Below are 14661 nucleotides of genomic sequence, written 5' to 3' on the forward strand. Positions count from 1 at the left end.
GAGCTACATGGTTTCACAGTTTTAGGTGAGTTGACAAACCATCAGAAAGTTAGTTATTCTGAAGCTATTAGAACTTTCAATATTTATGACTGGTTTAGAAGATTAAAGGTAGACGTTTTATGGCTACTGGAAGTAAATAATATTCACTGACTGAACTAAATAAATCACTATACGCCTCGTAATAAGTGACATAGATTAATTAACTACATAAATGTCCTTCTCAGCTGAGCTTTGAGTTTTTCGGATGATTCCCACATGAGAAGTGCAGGCGTGATTCAATGAGATGTTCAAACCGTCCATGCCTATTCGGTGGGATTCTGCGGGATTCGAACCCGCGACCAGCGTAGTACTAGCAGACTGAAGGGTGCAACGCCTTAGTCGACTCGGCTATACTGGCCGGCAAATTTATTAAATAAACATCTTAAAACTTCCATATCGAACGTATGAGGTGTAGCAAGCAATAAAACAATCGGACTTTTGGTTTCGCAGAAGAAGTAAACAAGAGGCTCCAAATGAGAGAAACCTACAACAGTGTGGAGTGGCACCCTTTTCTCTCATGTCTGTAGGAAAATTAGTATGGTCGTGGTCTCTATATTTGTTTGCGGACTGTTGTATTGTTTTGCCGGAAAAATGAATAGTTTAATAATAGATAACAACAAATAACACATGTGGAAAAGCAACATTAAAGTTTATCTCATTAAAAATAAGTATAGGGGAAACAAAATATTTATCACAATTTTAGAATCACATCAGAGACGGAGATTTGGCGAGTTATGTTGCGGTTGAGGGGGGGAGGATTGCAGATCATTTTGCGTGATGGAGAAGACTCGATAAACGCTCTCTGGTGACAAAGCACAACTGTCAGTTGTAGATCTGCCACGGTACCTGGAGCATCAAAGTGGAATCGGCATTTTATCGAGTGATTGCGCTAATTCACAAAATACTCGTCTCAATTATTTTACAGTTGACTTATATCAAGTTTCATCTACTACGTTCTTATTCTTCGATATTCTTGCATACATTATCAGCTCTTTCTCTGGTCTGGTTATTGTAGTTTTTTTTGTTCGACTCTCAAATCAACATGCCTTCCTATGAAAAATGTTTTGCAATGGATCGTTCTCTACATGACTGTGAGTAGTATCTATCAATATTTCCTTATAAAAAAATTGAACTCTTTCAAATCATAACTTTTTCATAAAGGGCATATATTATTAGCCTATTATACATCTTGTTCGTACTGACTTGGAAACATTATATAAGTTATATTTTATTGTTGTAGCAGACTTCTGTATTATATTTTTCTTTCTGTTTGTTATGATACTTGAATAATTTTACTTATTCGTGTTTTTTATGCCCGTGGTATTTCTTCTTGCTGCCAGACCTTTGGTTTATGTTTTTCTCAGCTTCGGATAATATCAAGATTTTTTATGTTGGTTTCTGTTTTTTTTTTAATTTTTCGGATATATCTTCCATACCTCTCGTTTGTAAATTCAATCCCTTCATGTTCTCTATAATCACTCTCATTTATTATTTAGTTTTTGAACGTGCTTTGATCAGGGGAAACTACCCTATTAATAGGAAAAACTGTTTTCGAAAACGTCTATAATCAGTCACTCAGTAATCTTGAAAATGAATTTCATTTCAAAATTCTCTTTTTTAGAGTTTTTCTTAATCTTGAAAATGAATTTCATTTCAAAATTCTCTTTTTTAGAGTTTTTCTTATTGCTTAACGTGGTTATAGCTATTTCTCACTCGAAATACATATACTTTCAACTAAATTTCTATGCAGGTCGCAAGTCTGTGAAATTAACTATAATAGTATGATCTACTTTATACTTTCAGTTGAGCTAACTTATAGCTATGATTTAAATTAAAAGAAATACCGACAGATTCAAATTAATCAGAGATTTGCGAATTCAACGAATTGAGTTATCAAATTAATCATCCAATGTCGATAAATAATAATTATCAATGTGTTGAAATGAAAACTTTTCAATGAAAAATTTGTCAAGATTCAACAATATTTTTAACTAAATTTTGTTTGATTATCCGAGTAATTGAAAATTTATCGCTGAAATAATTGTAGATTTAGATGGGCTATGACATATTCAAAATAAGGAAAATCATACAACTTATCAAATTCCACTTTTATAACAGCTCTTACAAAAAACATCACCTTCTGAATCAATTCAAAACTGGTCATGATTTAATTTCTATTGCAAGTACAGCGTTTCGGAATAATAGTTATAGTTTGGGCTTTGAATTATCTCTGTTTTCTGAATTGATAATATTGTTGAAAATTACAATTATTAATTGTTGCCAACCACCGCGAAGACATCTGCTACGTGTACTGTAAATATATTGATAACAGGGAGAGCAGCTAGAAGGAATAAGAGCTACTAGTTCAAACATAAATTATCTACCAGTCCGGAAATCGAACCCGACCTCCTTCTGTTTGCCGGATAGGTACCTCATTTTTTGACATCTATATCATGAGATTTTAGTCATCTTTTTTACGTAACATGCTGCACGTAAGTACCCTTTACTGTTGTAAAGTGAATTTCGATATTTATAAAACTGTAGGAGAGGTTTGCTTCTCTTCTGAAACTTTAGGCTCACTTACCAGCTTTTTGAGTAGCTCATTCTCTTCTCGGAGCTCCTTATTCTTTTTGTTCAGATTTCTCCAAGCGTTCAAGATGAAATTTGTGAACGTTTCTCTCATTATTGCCTCCTCCTCCAAAGTTTTATCAAGAGTTGCTCTTTGGGTGTCACCTTCGGCCGATGGGAAAACAACCTGAGGCTCTTCTTCAGCTCCCTTCATCATCATTGTTTTTGATTGTTGTCTGTAAACATCAATTATATTCTCTAAAGATTTTACGTAAAATTTACGTGATTTTTCATTTTTGTAGAGAAACTAATGTTAGAAATAAAGCAATATTCCTAGTTATTATATAATAGAACTAGCAGGTAACCCGTGCTTTGCACCGGGGAAAATTTGCACCTTTGCGGCTTATTGAAGACACCCTAAGTCGTTATCCGTCTGTTTGTATGTTATACAATAACTTAAGAAAGAAGTGATCAATCAACTTTAAATTTTGACCACGTATTCTTCGAACTGTTTTACTGGTCAAGTTTGTTGGACAACAAAATTGACTCACTCCTTCGTTCTTTTTTAGGATAGAGAAATAACATTGAAAGTGCATAAGAAAAAACATTTTGTGATTAAGTCAGCTAAAGAATTCATCAATTTCATGCAATTGCTACAGTTTTTCCATTTATAACATCAGCTGAGGCTATTTGAGAGCTATTACAGAGCAGACATGATTCCAGCTAGTGAATTAATATGGAACATAATTTTCAACTTTCACATCAACAAATTGAATAGATTGAAATAATAATTATCTATGTGCGGTTTTTACCATTTGTTTTCTCTTGGAACTTTGTTAGAAATCATTTATCACATGACCACCTTTTCATTTGAAAAAATTAAATTCGATTCATATGAGGGTCAAAGTTGTTGAAGCGACCGAGTAATTTGTTATATCAAATAGAATCCACAATGAAACCTACTGTCAGATTATTCTTGTTGGAAAAATAGTTAGCTGTTCAGATGATGTTTATCAATTCTGTACATATAATTAAAAGTTGCGGGTTTTAAAGATTACAATACAACAGCTCTTGAGCGAGCTCTCCAACCCAGGAAAACACTAGTTATTTACTATTTTGTCAAAATTACGTGGATAATCTTTATCAGAGTTAAATATTATCAGCCCAAAAAAATTAGTTTGGTCTCGAACCCACAACCACGGAATAAGCATAAAGTGTTTGAAGTGTGTTAAAGTAGTGTTTCTTTCCTCTGTGCCACAACATTCCATCAATGAATCGCGCGTGCTAACAAATTACGCGACGGAATCATATATAGAAAGATGATTTTTGGTTGGGATCGTTGCGTAAAGTTTGAAATACAAATTGTATAATTCTTTTAAAATCATTAAATGGAGATTGATTAATAATAAGAAATAAAATAGACCTAGTGATGATGCGTTCATCGTGTATTTTCTATTCCGCATGTATAAGTTAATTCATTTCTTTTTTTATATATGGATATTATTCATGTAATAATAAGTTTATAATGTCAATTTAATCAATTTCATATTAATCAATACCCTTGTGCACAAACATCAATCAATATTAGGTATATCAATCTGGTTGGTATTTTTTTTCATGGAATAAAAATTATCATACTGTCAACTTGAAAAAACACTTCTGAATGTAAATACAAGTAATTTAATAAGCAAAATTAATATAATTTTCCCAAATTGAAATGAAATAGGAATACACATAAAATTTTTATTTTTAAATCTTATAAGCTGGGATTTTTATTTGAACTATAATATTTTTATAGGTGACGGAGATGCTATTGTGTTATTTTTACTTAAATCAAAGTGGAAATTTGGTAAAATAACCAACCAAATTACCGGAACCTAAGCTTAAAATATAGATGTTGAATAAATCAATAGATTGATGTCATTCAAAAAAAAAATATGGTTAGTCGTAGGGTATTTAAAATTAGTATAATTTATAGAAAAAATTATAAAGAGATTATATCGAGAAAATTATAATAGTTCTCTAAATGAAATGTCATGACATTAACAATTATTTAAACATGTAGCATAGAGCATGAAAATATTTATTGAGAGAGGTTTATGATTGATAATTTATTTAAAATTTGCAAATAATTATTCTATAGAAATTGAAATTTAATATTTCATTATAATAATGAGGTATTCTTATTAAAAGTCTAAATTGATAAATAAGAATCATTTGTATGTAGTGGATAGGGTTTCTTACCGTAGGCCGATCAAGAAAAATTGTTTTTGTTTTCCAATTAATGTTATGTTTTCGCAGGATTTTGAATTACTGTTGCATAGTCCGAAATCTTTATTTTGTTCTCCACTTAAATTTTGACAGCTAGAAGTGCGTTGAATTTGTTTTACTGAGAGATTTTTCAGCACATTTACATTGCGTCTGCCTTTCTTACATGGCGGCCTAATAGTAGGTTTTTTGATGCTGTTACCTGGATACTTTTTGTATCCAATATCAGTGGGCCTGATAAAATCACCATGGCCCTCAATTGTACATTCAATGCTATGTTTTGGAGTATTTTTTGTTGAAGACATAATACTTTTTTAGTGAAATTGATGTTAAAATCCAGTTAAAATCGTTTGTTACTAGGCGGTAACAATGAAATTAGAAAATTAGTTGTTTGATGTTTGCGCATGTTGCCATGCGTAGAAGCTGTTTGAAATCAGCGGGCTTTAGCGCGACCTCGCATTCACAGACTGGTATTTCGCTCAGTAGCCAATAGGGTCTCGAGTCAGATGTTATTGCGATCAAAACTTGACTTTCTACAGTTCACTTCACATTTTATTTTCATTTCCAAAAATACACATACAGCTAACCCTGTTTATTCATTTTCTTAAATTTAATAGTGGAAATATAGTTTTAGGGCGAGATAATATATAATCAATTTAGTATTGTGCCAATTTTAGACGGTGAATGTTCATCTAATCAGAAAGTTTTACTGTAGTGATAAGTGTTTGAATAGAGGAGGAAGTTTACAGACAAGACCTTGACGAAAATATTTGCATCTTGGATATCAGTAAACTAATCATTTTTCGGGTAAGATATTATTTAATTTTAATTATTGATGAGCATTTCAGACTCAATTAAGTGTGTGCATGATATTGTTGTTATTGATGAAATTGATGCGGATTCTTCATTCTTTAGAAAGTTTTAGGTTATGAATGCTGAGTTTTGTTTTGACTTAACTTAATATGAAGCCAAATTATTTCAATTTTTAACGACAAATCAAGTGTAGTTTCTTATGTTTTATTGCTCTGTTCTTAATTTTTAAATTATTTTTCAATTTATATAAATCAAATTATAAATATATGCTTGTCGTTATTAACACAACTTTGTTTAAACAGTTTACAGTAATGAATTTGTTTTGTGTTTCTCAAAGAAACATAATGAAGTAGCCACTTGAACTAAACTCGAGAAACAATGGGTCAAAATATAAATATCAGCTTACTTTTAAGTTAATATTAAATCTTTGAAATAAAGAAAGAGCTTTAATTATTTAATTGGAGGTTAGCAAGGAAGAATCTTACAATATTTATGTAAATAATCCCAATCTCTTATATTTTTAATAATAGTTTATTTCTAAGATAAATAAAATAAGGCGCTTCAAATATTTAATTAAAGGTTAGCCAAGTATGAACCCTATATAGGTATTTTTCTGTAAATAGACTAATCCCAAACCCTTATATTTTTAATAATCGTTTATTTTAAAGGTATAAATGAATTAACTTTTGAAATTCTATCTCACTATTCAAAGTGTATGAAAAGACACATGTTATTTTGAATTAATTATAAACTTATTTGATTATATTAACTTGATTAGCTATGGACTTCTGGGGAGTCTTGTGAGCACTAAATATAATTTTAGAATGTTTTTGTAATTGAAAAATTACTAAAACTCTTATTGAACCTATTCTAGTTAATTTTTCTAAATTAATTATAATTATAATGAACAAGATATGAATTTAAAAATGTAATAATTAAAAAAGATGTAGCCTACCGTAGCAATAAATTTGCTTAATCCAAAGGAAGTTATTATGTAAATTATGCATGAGAATCTTGTCCAAGGAGAATTTTTTAAAACTTTTCTTAAATTTGAATTGAATTTACTTCTTTTTCATTCACATATAGAAGATAGCATAATTTATTTTAGTAAATGTCCCGAATTAGCAGGTAAGGACTATTTTCTTCTAAGAATTTACCTTTCCTTTGTTTAATAAAAAGCTGCTACATTCTCATAGACCTATCTAAATGCAGCTCCCACATCCTATTAAGTTACTCTTGTACACTACGACTTAATTTAAAAATAACTTTACATAATAAACAGTTTCTGGTTTTGCACAGTTTTTGGTGGCTGATCATAAACTAATTTGTTAGGAATCGCTTTCAAAGCTGAACACTAAAAAAATGCTCCATTAATTAAATAACTTTCATAAATATAGAAGAAAATTGTATACTCCACCAATTCCATTTTACTTCCTTCTAGCTCATTTTAATTCTCCTAATCATGTCCATTTTATATAGTAATTTGAGATTTTTCTATTCAAATATGTAAGTAAAATAAAAATTTGAATAATCGGAGACCCCATTTATTATTGTAGGTAGCCTGTTATTAGTTAGTTGATGCTGTCTTGGATGAATTATTAGCTTCCTAATAAAAATATGCTACATGATTTTTCAAATATTCTCTGATTTAAACTTGTTTAAAATACATGCTAATAATGTATAATATATGTTAGGTTTTAGAACACCATTTTAATTTTTAACAATATCAATAACATATTTTAATGAGTTATTATTCTTTATTTATTGATTGAATAGGGCAAACAATACATTAGTCGAAAAAGAAAATAACATATTATTGAAATCTTTCCCTATTGATTATAATCTGACCTCCTTGAATATGATATAAGTTTTAGATTAGAGTGATTAAATGATATAGACAATTAATAGTAGATTATCAGAGAGTTATAATATTTAAAACGGTGTTTCTTCTTTGTTACTATCTCATAGATTTTTTTATTCAACAAAAAATCATAAACTATAAAAATAATAGTACAAATAAAAAATAATCAAAATTCAACACATCAATCCTTGATTGAATCTATAAAAATTTGTATAGAAGTTGTTTTTTTATATTTTTATAATATAATGTATACGTATACAATCAATTTATATTTTATATAGAAATAAATAATTAAATGATTTGCATCCCAACTACATTGAAACAAGATTATTGTTATTTTAATTTCAAATTATAGCTTAGGAATATTAAGCTATTTTTAAATACAATTTTGAAATCTATCTTTTCAAATTTTCAACTGTAGCAAACAGTAGGCCTATAAGAATAATGTAAAATTATAGCATTCTTGCTCTTGAAACTTGAACCGCGAGAAACTAAAGAAGTCGAACTTAATTGATGTAAGTTACACTTCACTTGCCAATTAATTAATTGGTACATATAATTTATAACGATAGATAGTTACAGTGTTGTATGAGGATGAGTTGAAAATTCTCCAAGACTACGCAGTACAATAAATTGTTTGATAGAAAAAAGATTTGTGAAAATATCCTGCCCAATACAATAAATAAAAATAATACGAGCTTTGCCGTTTTCAAGCTCTGCAGAATCGCTTAGTACGGTATGTCCTTGATTAATATGCATACATCCATGTAGATGTATCATTGCTTTCGGGATTATGTAGTGTGTGGGTTTTTCTTTATTATGAAATAATTACAGGTGAAATACATCCATTTACCAGTTTTTCTTTTCCTCTCTCACTCTCTCTCTCTCACTCTGTCTCTTGCTCTCCCAAGATGGTAGTGGATTTGTACAGTGATTACCAACTCTGAACTGTCAGCATTCCTCATAAACAACATCAATGCTTCCCATTTAAACAATGCTGACAGTTTAAAGTGAGTCTTACTTTGTAAGCTAAGTAGGTCAATGTCCAGGTCTGGGAATTCCCTACACTACTTGTGCTTTTCATTTACGAATAACTAGTGAAGTTGTATTTTACAACTAATACTTGTAGTATTGAAGTTTGCTAGTGATTGTATTGAAGCGAATTTGAGAAAAAATCGGTTGAAATTTGTAATATTGATGATTTTTGGGTGAAAGCTGTAGAGATGAGTCATTGGGATGAATCACGTTGAGCTAGTCCGGATGTGAGTGAACCAATAATTTATTGGTCATTCATCTTGGATCACATTTCTCACATATTGAATCAGTTTCACACATCATCAAATTTACAATTTGATATTAATTATAATTCACGGGCCGTAAATTCACGTATCATAAATTTATACCTAATAAATCTTTACGCATGATGCGTTACGCATCATCATTATTAAACGCATCTTACTTATTAGTCTCAATATTTATTTATCAGTAAATCCCACTTATTCTACTTGAGAGAATAGTAATGGAAACTCAGTTTACTCTGTTCCATAAAAGTATTGACACCGACAGTAATGTCTAATACATCATCTGCAGTATTGTGAATCAATTTTTGTATCCCACTTTCTTTCATTATTATAGGCTATTATCTGGGAACCTTCATAAGAACAATTTAATAAAGTTTATAAAAACAAAAGGTCAAATAAAATTACTTTTATCAAATAAATCCACTTTTGTAGATATATCTCAAATTAAAATAACTTACCAACTAAAATACCAAACGAATTTTGTTTCATTCAATTTAACAGTGGCCTGTATAATTTTTATTATTTTATTGTTTTCACTCTAATTGCATTCAATTGATTTAAAAATAGCTTTAAATGCCAGTTCCTTACGAATAACGGGATAAATACTCTTTCTCTAGAGGAAAACTCATTATGAAACTTATTGAAAATATAATTCTTAGTTGTTCATTTCCAAACTCTTGGAATTTCCTCTTGATTTCTCTTCATTTTATTGTTGATTTCCACAATATTATTCCTATTTTCAATTTGCACTGTGTCGCTTTTTTGTTGTCTTCTGGGGGTTTGTGAGTTTGTGTGTGTGACTGGGAGGGTGGTTTCACATGGTTTGAATCAAATTCACTTCAAACTGTCAGCATTCATGGTATTATAACACCAATGCTTCTCATTCTACAAATGCTGACAGTCGCAAGTGAAACTCTATTATGTATTTCACTTTGAAAGCCTTGTTTTCATTACAATAAATTTGTATTACAACAAATAGCACCATATCTATTCGAGGTTAGTTTCCATTGTATATTTTTTATTTATAAATATAAATCAACCCAATAGAATATACTGTATAAATAGGAAACACACCTGAACTTGCTAAGTTATGGATAAATCATCTAAACTTTTATTTTTCCATGATCTAATAAGAAAATACATAGGGCCTACAACTTTTGTATTGAAACAATATAAGAAAGTATTACTTTTTCAGTTTTTCAATATAGGCTAAAGCTTTCATTAGTCAAATACAGGATTAGGCAATTAAATATCCCTAATTTTCAGAAGACCAATGTAACTTTATTGATCTACCTTGCATTCTTGCATACCTTGTCATTTACATCTCTTAGCTATCTTAATTTTATGAAGTCCTCCATTGGCATATTTACATAATCTTTCTTGAAAGAACTGTGTGTCATTCTACATCTCTTAATTATTTTTTCTGGGAGTAAAGGCAGACCATCGTCCAATAGATCTGCAAAAATGTTGAGTGCTTCACAGAGGAAGTGGTAGCCATTCCAAGAGAGATGACATTTGAAACTATAACAAACTTTCTAGGATCTCCAATTCATTGGCCGTTTTCACACTCACCGATTGTTGACTGACACTCAGAATTGTCCTTTTATTGGCTGAGAATCAGCTGTTGATGAGATTTAGCCAATCACAGGATATTCTGGGTGTCTGCCGACAATCGGTGTTAATCATTTCAAACATAATAATGGAATATGGTATAGAACACAGAGTTCTGTGAACGAATGCTGTATCTTTCATGTTTTTTCTCTGTAACCAAATTTGAAATTCATTTATTCATTCTTTATTCATGTAAACAATAAATACATTATCAAAATGATAAGGTTATCAGAGAAAAAAGTAAGGTAACCTTGTGCTATTCCTCTCCCAAATTTAGATAACACATAGTCCGAAATAGGTTAAGTCTTGTAGTTCTTCAATTCATAAAATTTTCAGTCCTCAAGTATTTCCACAAAGTAGATTTTCAAATTTAGATGCTTCAAAATTAAGGTGGTTTCACTGTTGGATTCTGTATAATTCAAATGATTAGTCCAAATTAGGCTTTAAATCCATGGGACTTGACACAAGACTCATCAGCTGAAAACAGATTAGGTCTATATGTTGTGATACAAATCTATGATAATGGAACCCGGTAATTATCAGCTGTTGCAAGAAGCTGTCATAGTGAGATTCATTTGAAATTGTGACGATTATTGAATGGAAAGCATTGCTGACAGTTTTAAATGAATCTCAGTGTGGGAACAGCTGATAAGTTACACAACTTGTGGCAGGGATTTGTTGTAATGGGTCTGAGAGAGGTGGGTGTTGGTTTTTCAGACAATGGGTTGGTGGTCACTATCGCTTAGTGGCTAAGCGACATGGAGCCGGACCTAGAGTCGGATGGGTTGCCATCTATTCATATAAGTGATGTCAGTAAGTACTACCTGTTGTACTTATTAAGCATCCCCGCCCCCACGCCTACCTTCCTCCACACCCTGTAGATTGAGAAATCGCTTCAATGGGGATGATTTCTATGCTGTAGAATCGTCAAAAAACTTGGTTTGGTTGTAAAATTACGAAAATTTGGAATTTTCTGGTTGCATCTTAGTGGTGGATTTCTCTTTTTAACTTTTTCCTTTTGTGACGAGTTTTTTCTACAGAAATAATAATATTCAAATAATACTAATCTACTTGTAGAGGGGGAAAAATATAGTTGAGTTGGATAAGCTATTGTAATTTTCAAAGAATATTTACTATATTCAAACATGATTGGCAACTCAAGTCCAAATTCTGAACTCAAATTAGATTTGAATATTATATTTGTTTATTATTTTAATGTTAGATAATAAAATATACAAATAGTGTGTTTTTTCAGCCTCAGATAATTTACAATTTCAATTATTGAATTAAAAAGAGTAAATAATACCTGCAAAGCCAAGTCGGAGCGCAGGTATAAGTAATTAACTATATCATGATAATATTCATAGATAACTAATAATATTTCAAAAGAAAAAATAAATAATACTCATAAAATGGAATTAAATTTTTATGTAAGCTTAGCAGAGCAGATTTCATTGGAAAGGACACTACTTTAGATATTAAAAAGTGGTTGATATATCAAATAATGTGATTGAACCAGTTGATGGTTGAATGAAGAAATAATTTAGATAGTGCTATAAAGATACCGAGCACATTTGAAATTATATGATTTCATACGTAAAGAATATGCCAGAATCTGAATACAATTTTAATCAAAAAAACATTAAATTGATAGTGCTCATATTTCACTGAGAGTACAACAATAGTGACTGTACAATAGACTAGTATTACTATTCATAGACTATTACAATAGTAAGTCAGTACTGAAGGGGATATGTTATGTTAAATGAATTTTCTACTGTTTAAATTCACAAATTAGCAAATTTTTGAGAGTATTATTCAAGTGAATAAATAATATTTATTTCATTTAATTCTTGTGCAATTTTTTTAAATAGCGATTTTCATCTCCAGAATAAATCATAAATAACGAAAGTTCATATCACGGGAAATATATGACCTACCCCAAATCAAAAACCTTGAAATGTTGTATATTCAAGAAATTTATAGCATTATTTCAGCATTAACATTCCAAAATCTCAATAATAACTAACCTAGATAACTCATAAGAAAGTAATTGAAACTAATAAAATGTTCTGCAGAACATAACATGGAGCAGCAGAACATAACATAATAGCTTTGATTATGGATACGTACATACTTATCAATAATCAAAGATAATAGTGACTTGAATTATTGATTAGACGTGCTCTCCCAAACGAGCATCAAAAAATTCTGCTTTTGTGCAAAATAAGCTGTTCAAAGATTCCAATCATTAACTCTTCTATTTGTTTTTTCGTTATGTTTGTTTTCGTTGTCGGTTTGTTCAATTTAAATAGTACTTTGATGATTTTGATGAAACCGTTGTTTGTTGGATTTAGTATTGTAAAGTGTAGCCTAATTCTATTTTTGCATGATACTACTTGTCTTCATACATTTTTCTATTTTTGTGGTCCTGTCTCCTTTTTTGTGGTACAGTTCTCTTTTTCTATTCTACTTGGGTGTATGTGGTCTGAAATGTTCATCTTTATCACTTCTGTGTGACAATCATGTTTTGTGTTTGATGTGTATCGTTTCTCTGTAATGCCATCTTCTTGCATGAGAATAACACGTTTGATTTGTTTAATTAATAATCAATTATCTTTAATATTCTTCCAATCTTACTCATTGAAGAGAGTCCAGTCTTCTCATTAAAATAAGAAACTTCAGAATTAATATAGACCCAATATCCAGGGTTATCTCTGGTGGTATTCTTCTCCCTTTAAATTAAAACCTTTACTATATTAAATATTTTTGATGTAATATTTAAAATAAGTATTTCTATATTTCCAGATTGATCTGTGTAATCTAATGTGATGGTTAATTATAAATATCTAAAATTGAACAATTTTCCTCCTTCTAGAATTGAATCGATTGAAAAGTCTTCATCTTCCTTTGAAGCTTGATTATTCATGTTGCTAGAACTAGGAATAAATTGTGCAAAAAATAAAACATAGAGTTTGAAATTCAACAAATCAATGTTGATTTGAATTATTGGCCCTCAAAATTTCACATTTCGCCTATGTTTTATTGAAATTAATTCAGAAATGATAGATCATTTAAACTATTGTAAATTAATATCTAGTTATAGATCAATTAAACATTTCAAGGGTCATATTTATTGATAAGGTTCAAAATAGCTCGCTAATTAATTATTTGTATAAAATTTTCAATGCAGGAAAATTAGTCATTGTTGTTCAGGAAGAAAAAATGGGTTTCTCCCAAAACTCAATCGATTCAAATAATTTTTCAAACATCAAGGCTCATATAGGAATTAAAGATCATTTCATTTCAATTGTTTTTTACTGATAAAGAAATAATTATCATCAATACAAAGTTTTTTTGTTAATAGTTTAATTAGGCTTAATAAAGTATTCTCAATATCTCCACTCGGACACATTAATTTACTTTTGTCAAATCACTTAATTTGAATAATATTCATTCGGAATTCAGTTCATGAACTGTTTATTCCATTATAAAACCAGTTGGATATTCAAACCGTTATTAACTAGGTAATCCAATTAGTTTTCTACTAGTGATAAGAATACACTCTGTGCAGTCAATAATAGAACTTAGTTATATTTTTCTACTATTATAGTAACTTACTGAGCTATTATTACAGATAAATATTTTGTTATCATTCTTGTGATTGCAATATTTTTATTGAAACTTAATAACTAACCTTACTTGAAATTTACTCGAATGTGCAAATCAACATAGATTCATACCTCAAATTTCAAATGAAATGGAGTGAAGAAGAAAATTTACTGTGAATACATGTTTTTTATTTCCATAATATTGTGCTTTGTTTTGCTTGGTTCAATAAATAGTTACAAAAATTAAAAATCCTTTGAAATAAAAATTTGATTATAAAAAGCTATCGTGGATGAACTGTTGAAAATCAATATAACAAATAATATAAATAAATGAATGTACTATTACAGTAAATTATATAAATAAATTAATGCTCTACTACAATAAATAATTATCTAATAACTACAAAAATAAATTGAAAATCGATGTAGAAATGATTCAATTGCTATGAGAAATAGCTGTAGTCTCTTTTTTCAATAAAGATGTGAACTATAGAAACATTCCGATCTTATTCCATGATGTAATTTACTAACTTATTGTGTTCAAACAATTCTCATTGAACTAATTATTTGAAAGCAAATTCACAGTCAA

The 14661-nt window shown here is 29.7% G+C and overlaps 2 protein-coding genes across 8 annotated transcripts in view; one reads left to right on the top strand and one right to left on the bottom strand.

Moving 5' to 3' along the window:
• The window catches only part of LOC111057537 (mitotic spindle assembly checkpoint protein MAD1), a 49807-nt gene extending 44458 nt beyond the window's left edge, over positions 1-5349 (bottom strand). Inside the window, exons 1-2 of the mRNA XM_039429001.1 lie at positions 4852-5349; positions 2624-2843 (exon numbers count right to left, since the gene is read on the bottom strand). Of these exons, the coding sequence (XP_039284935.1) occupies positions 2624-2843; positions 4852-5180 (549 nt within the window). The 5' untranslated portion in view covers positions 5181-5349. The remainder of the gene's footprint in view (positions 1-2623; positions 2844-4851) is intronic.
• LOC111052875 (embryonic polarity protein dorsal) overlaps positions 1-14661 on the top strand; it is a 42577-nt gene that overhangs the window by 2513 nt on the left and 25403 nt on the right. For 3 of the 7 annotated variants that reach the window (XR_005571415.1, XM_022339686.2, XM_039428995.1), the window contains exons 1-2: positions 5362-5682; positions 11179-11274. The exons of 1 other annotated variant lie outside the window; for it this stretch is intronic. Coding sequence is in view for 3 of the 6 variants with exons in the window: in XM_022339686.2 (XP_022195378.2) it covers positions 11220-11274 (55 nt within the window). In the remaining 3 variants the exon portion in view is untranslated. Of the gene's footprint in view, positions 1-1066; positions 1131-5361; positions 5683-11178; positions 11275-14661 lie in introns of those variants that run through there. 3 more of the 7 variants (XM_039428996.1, XM_039428997.1, XM_039428998.1) reach the window with 3 other exon arrangements.

This window comes from Nilaparvata lugens, chromosome 5 (assembly GCF_014356525.2).
Source record: "Nilaparvata lugens isolate BPH chromosome 5, ASM1435652v1, whole genome shotgun sequence".
Taxonomy (NCBI): domain Eukaryota; kingdom Metazoa; phylum Arthropoda; class Insecta; order Hemiptera; family Delphacidae; genus Nilaparvata; species Nilaparvata lugens.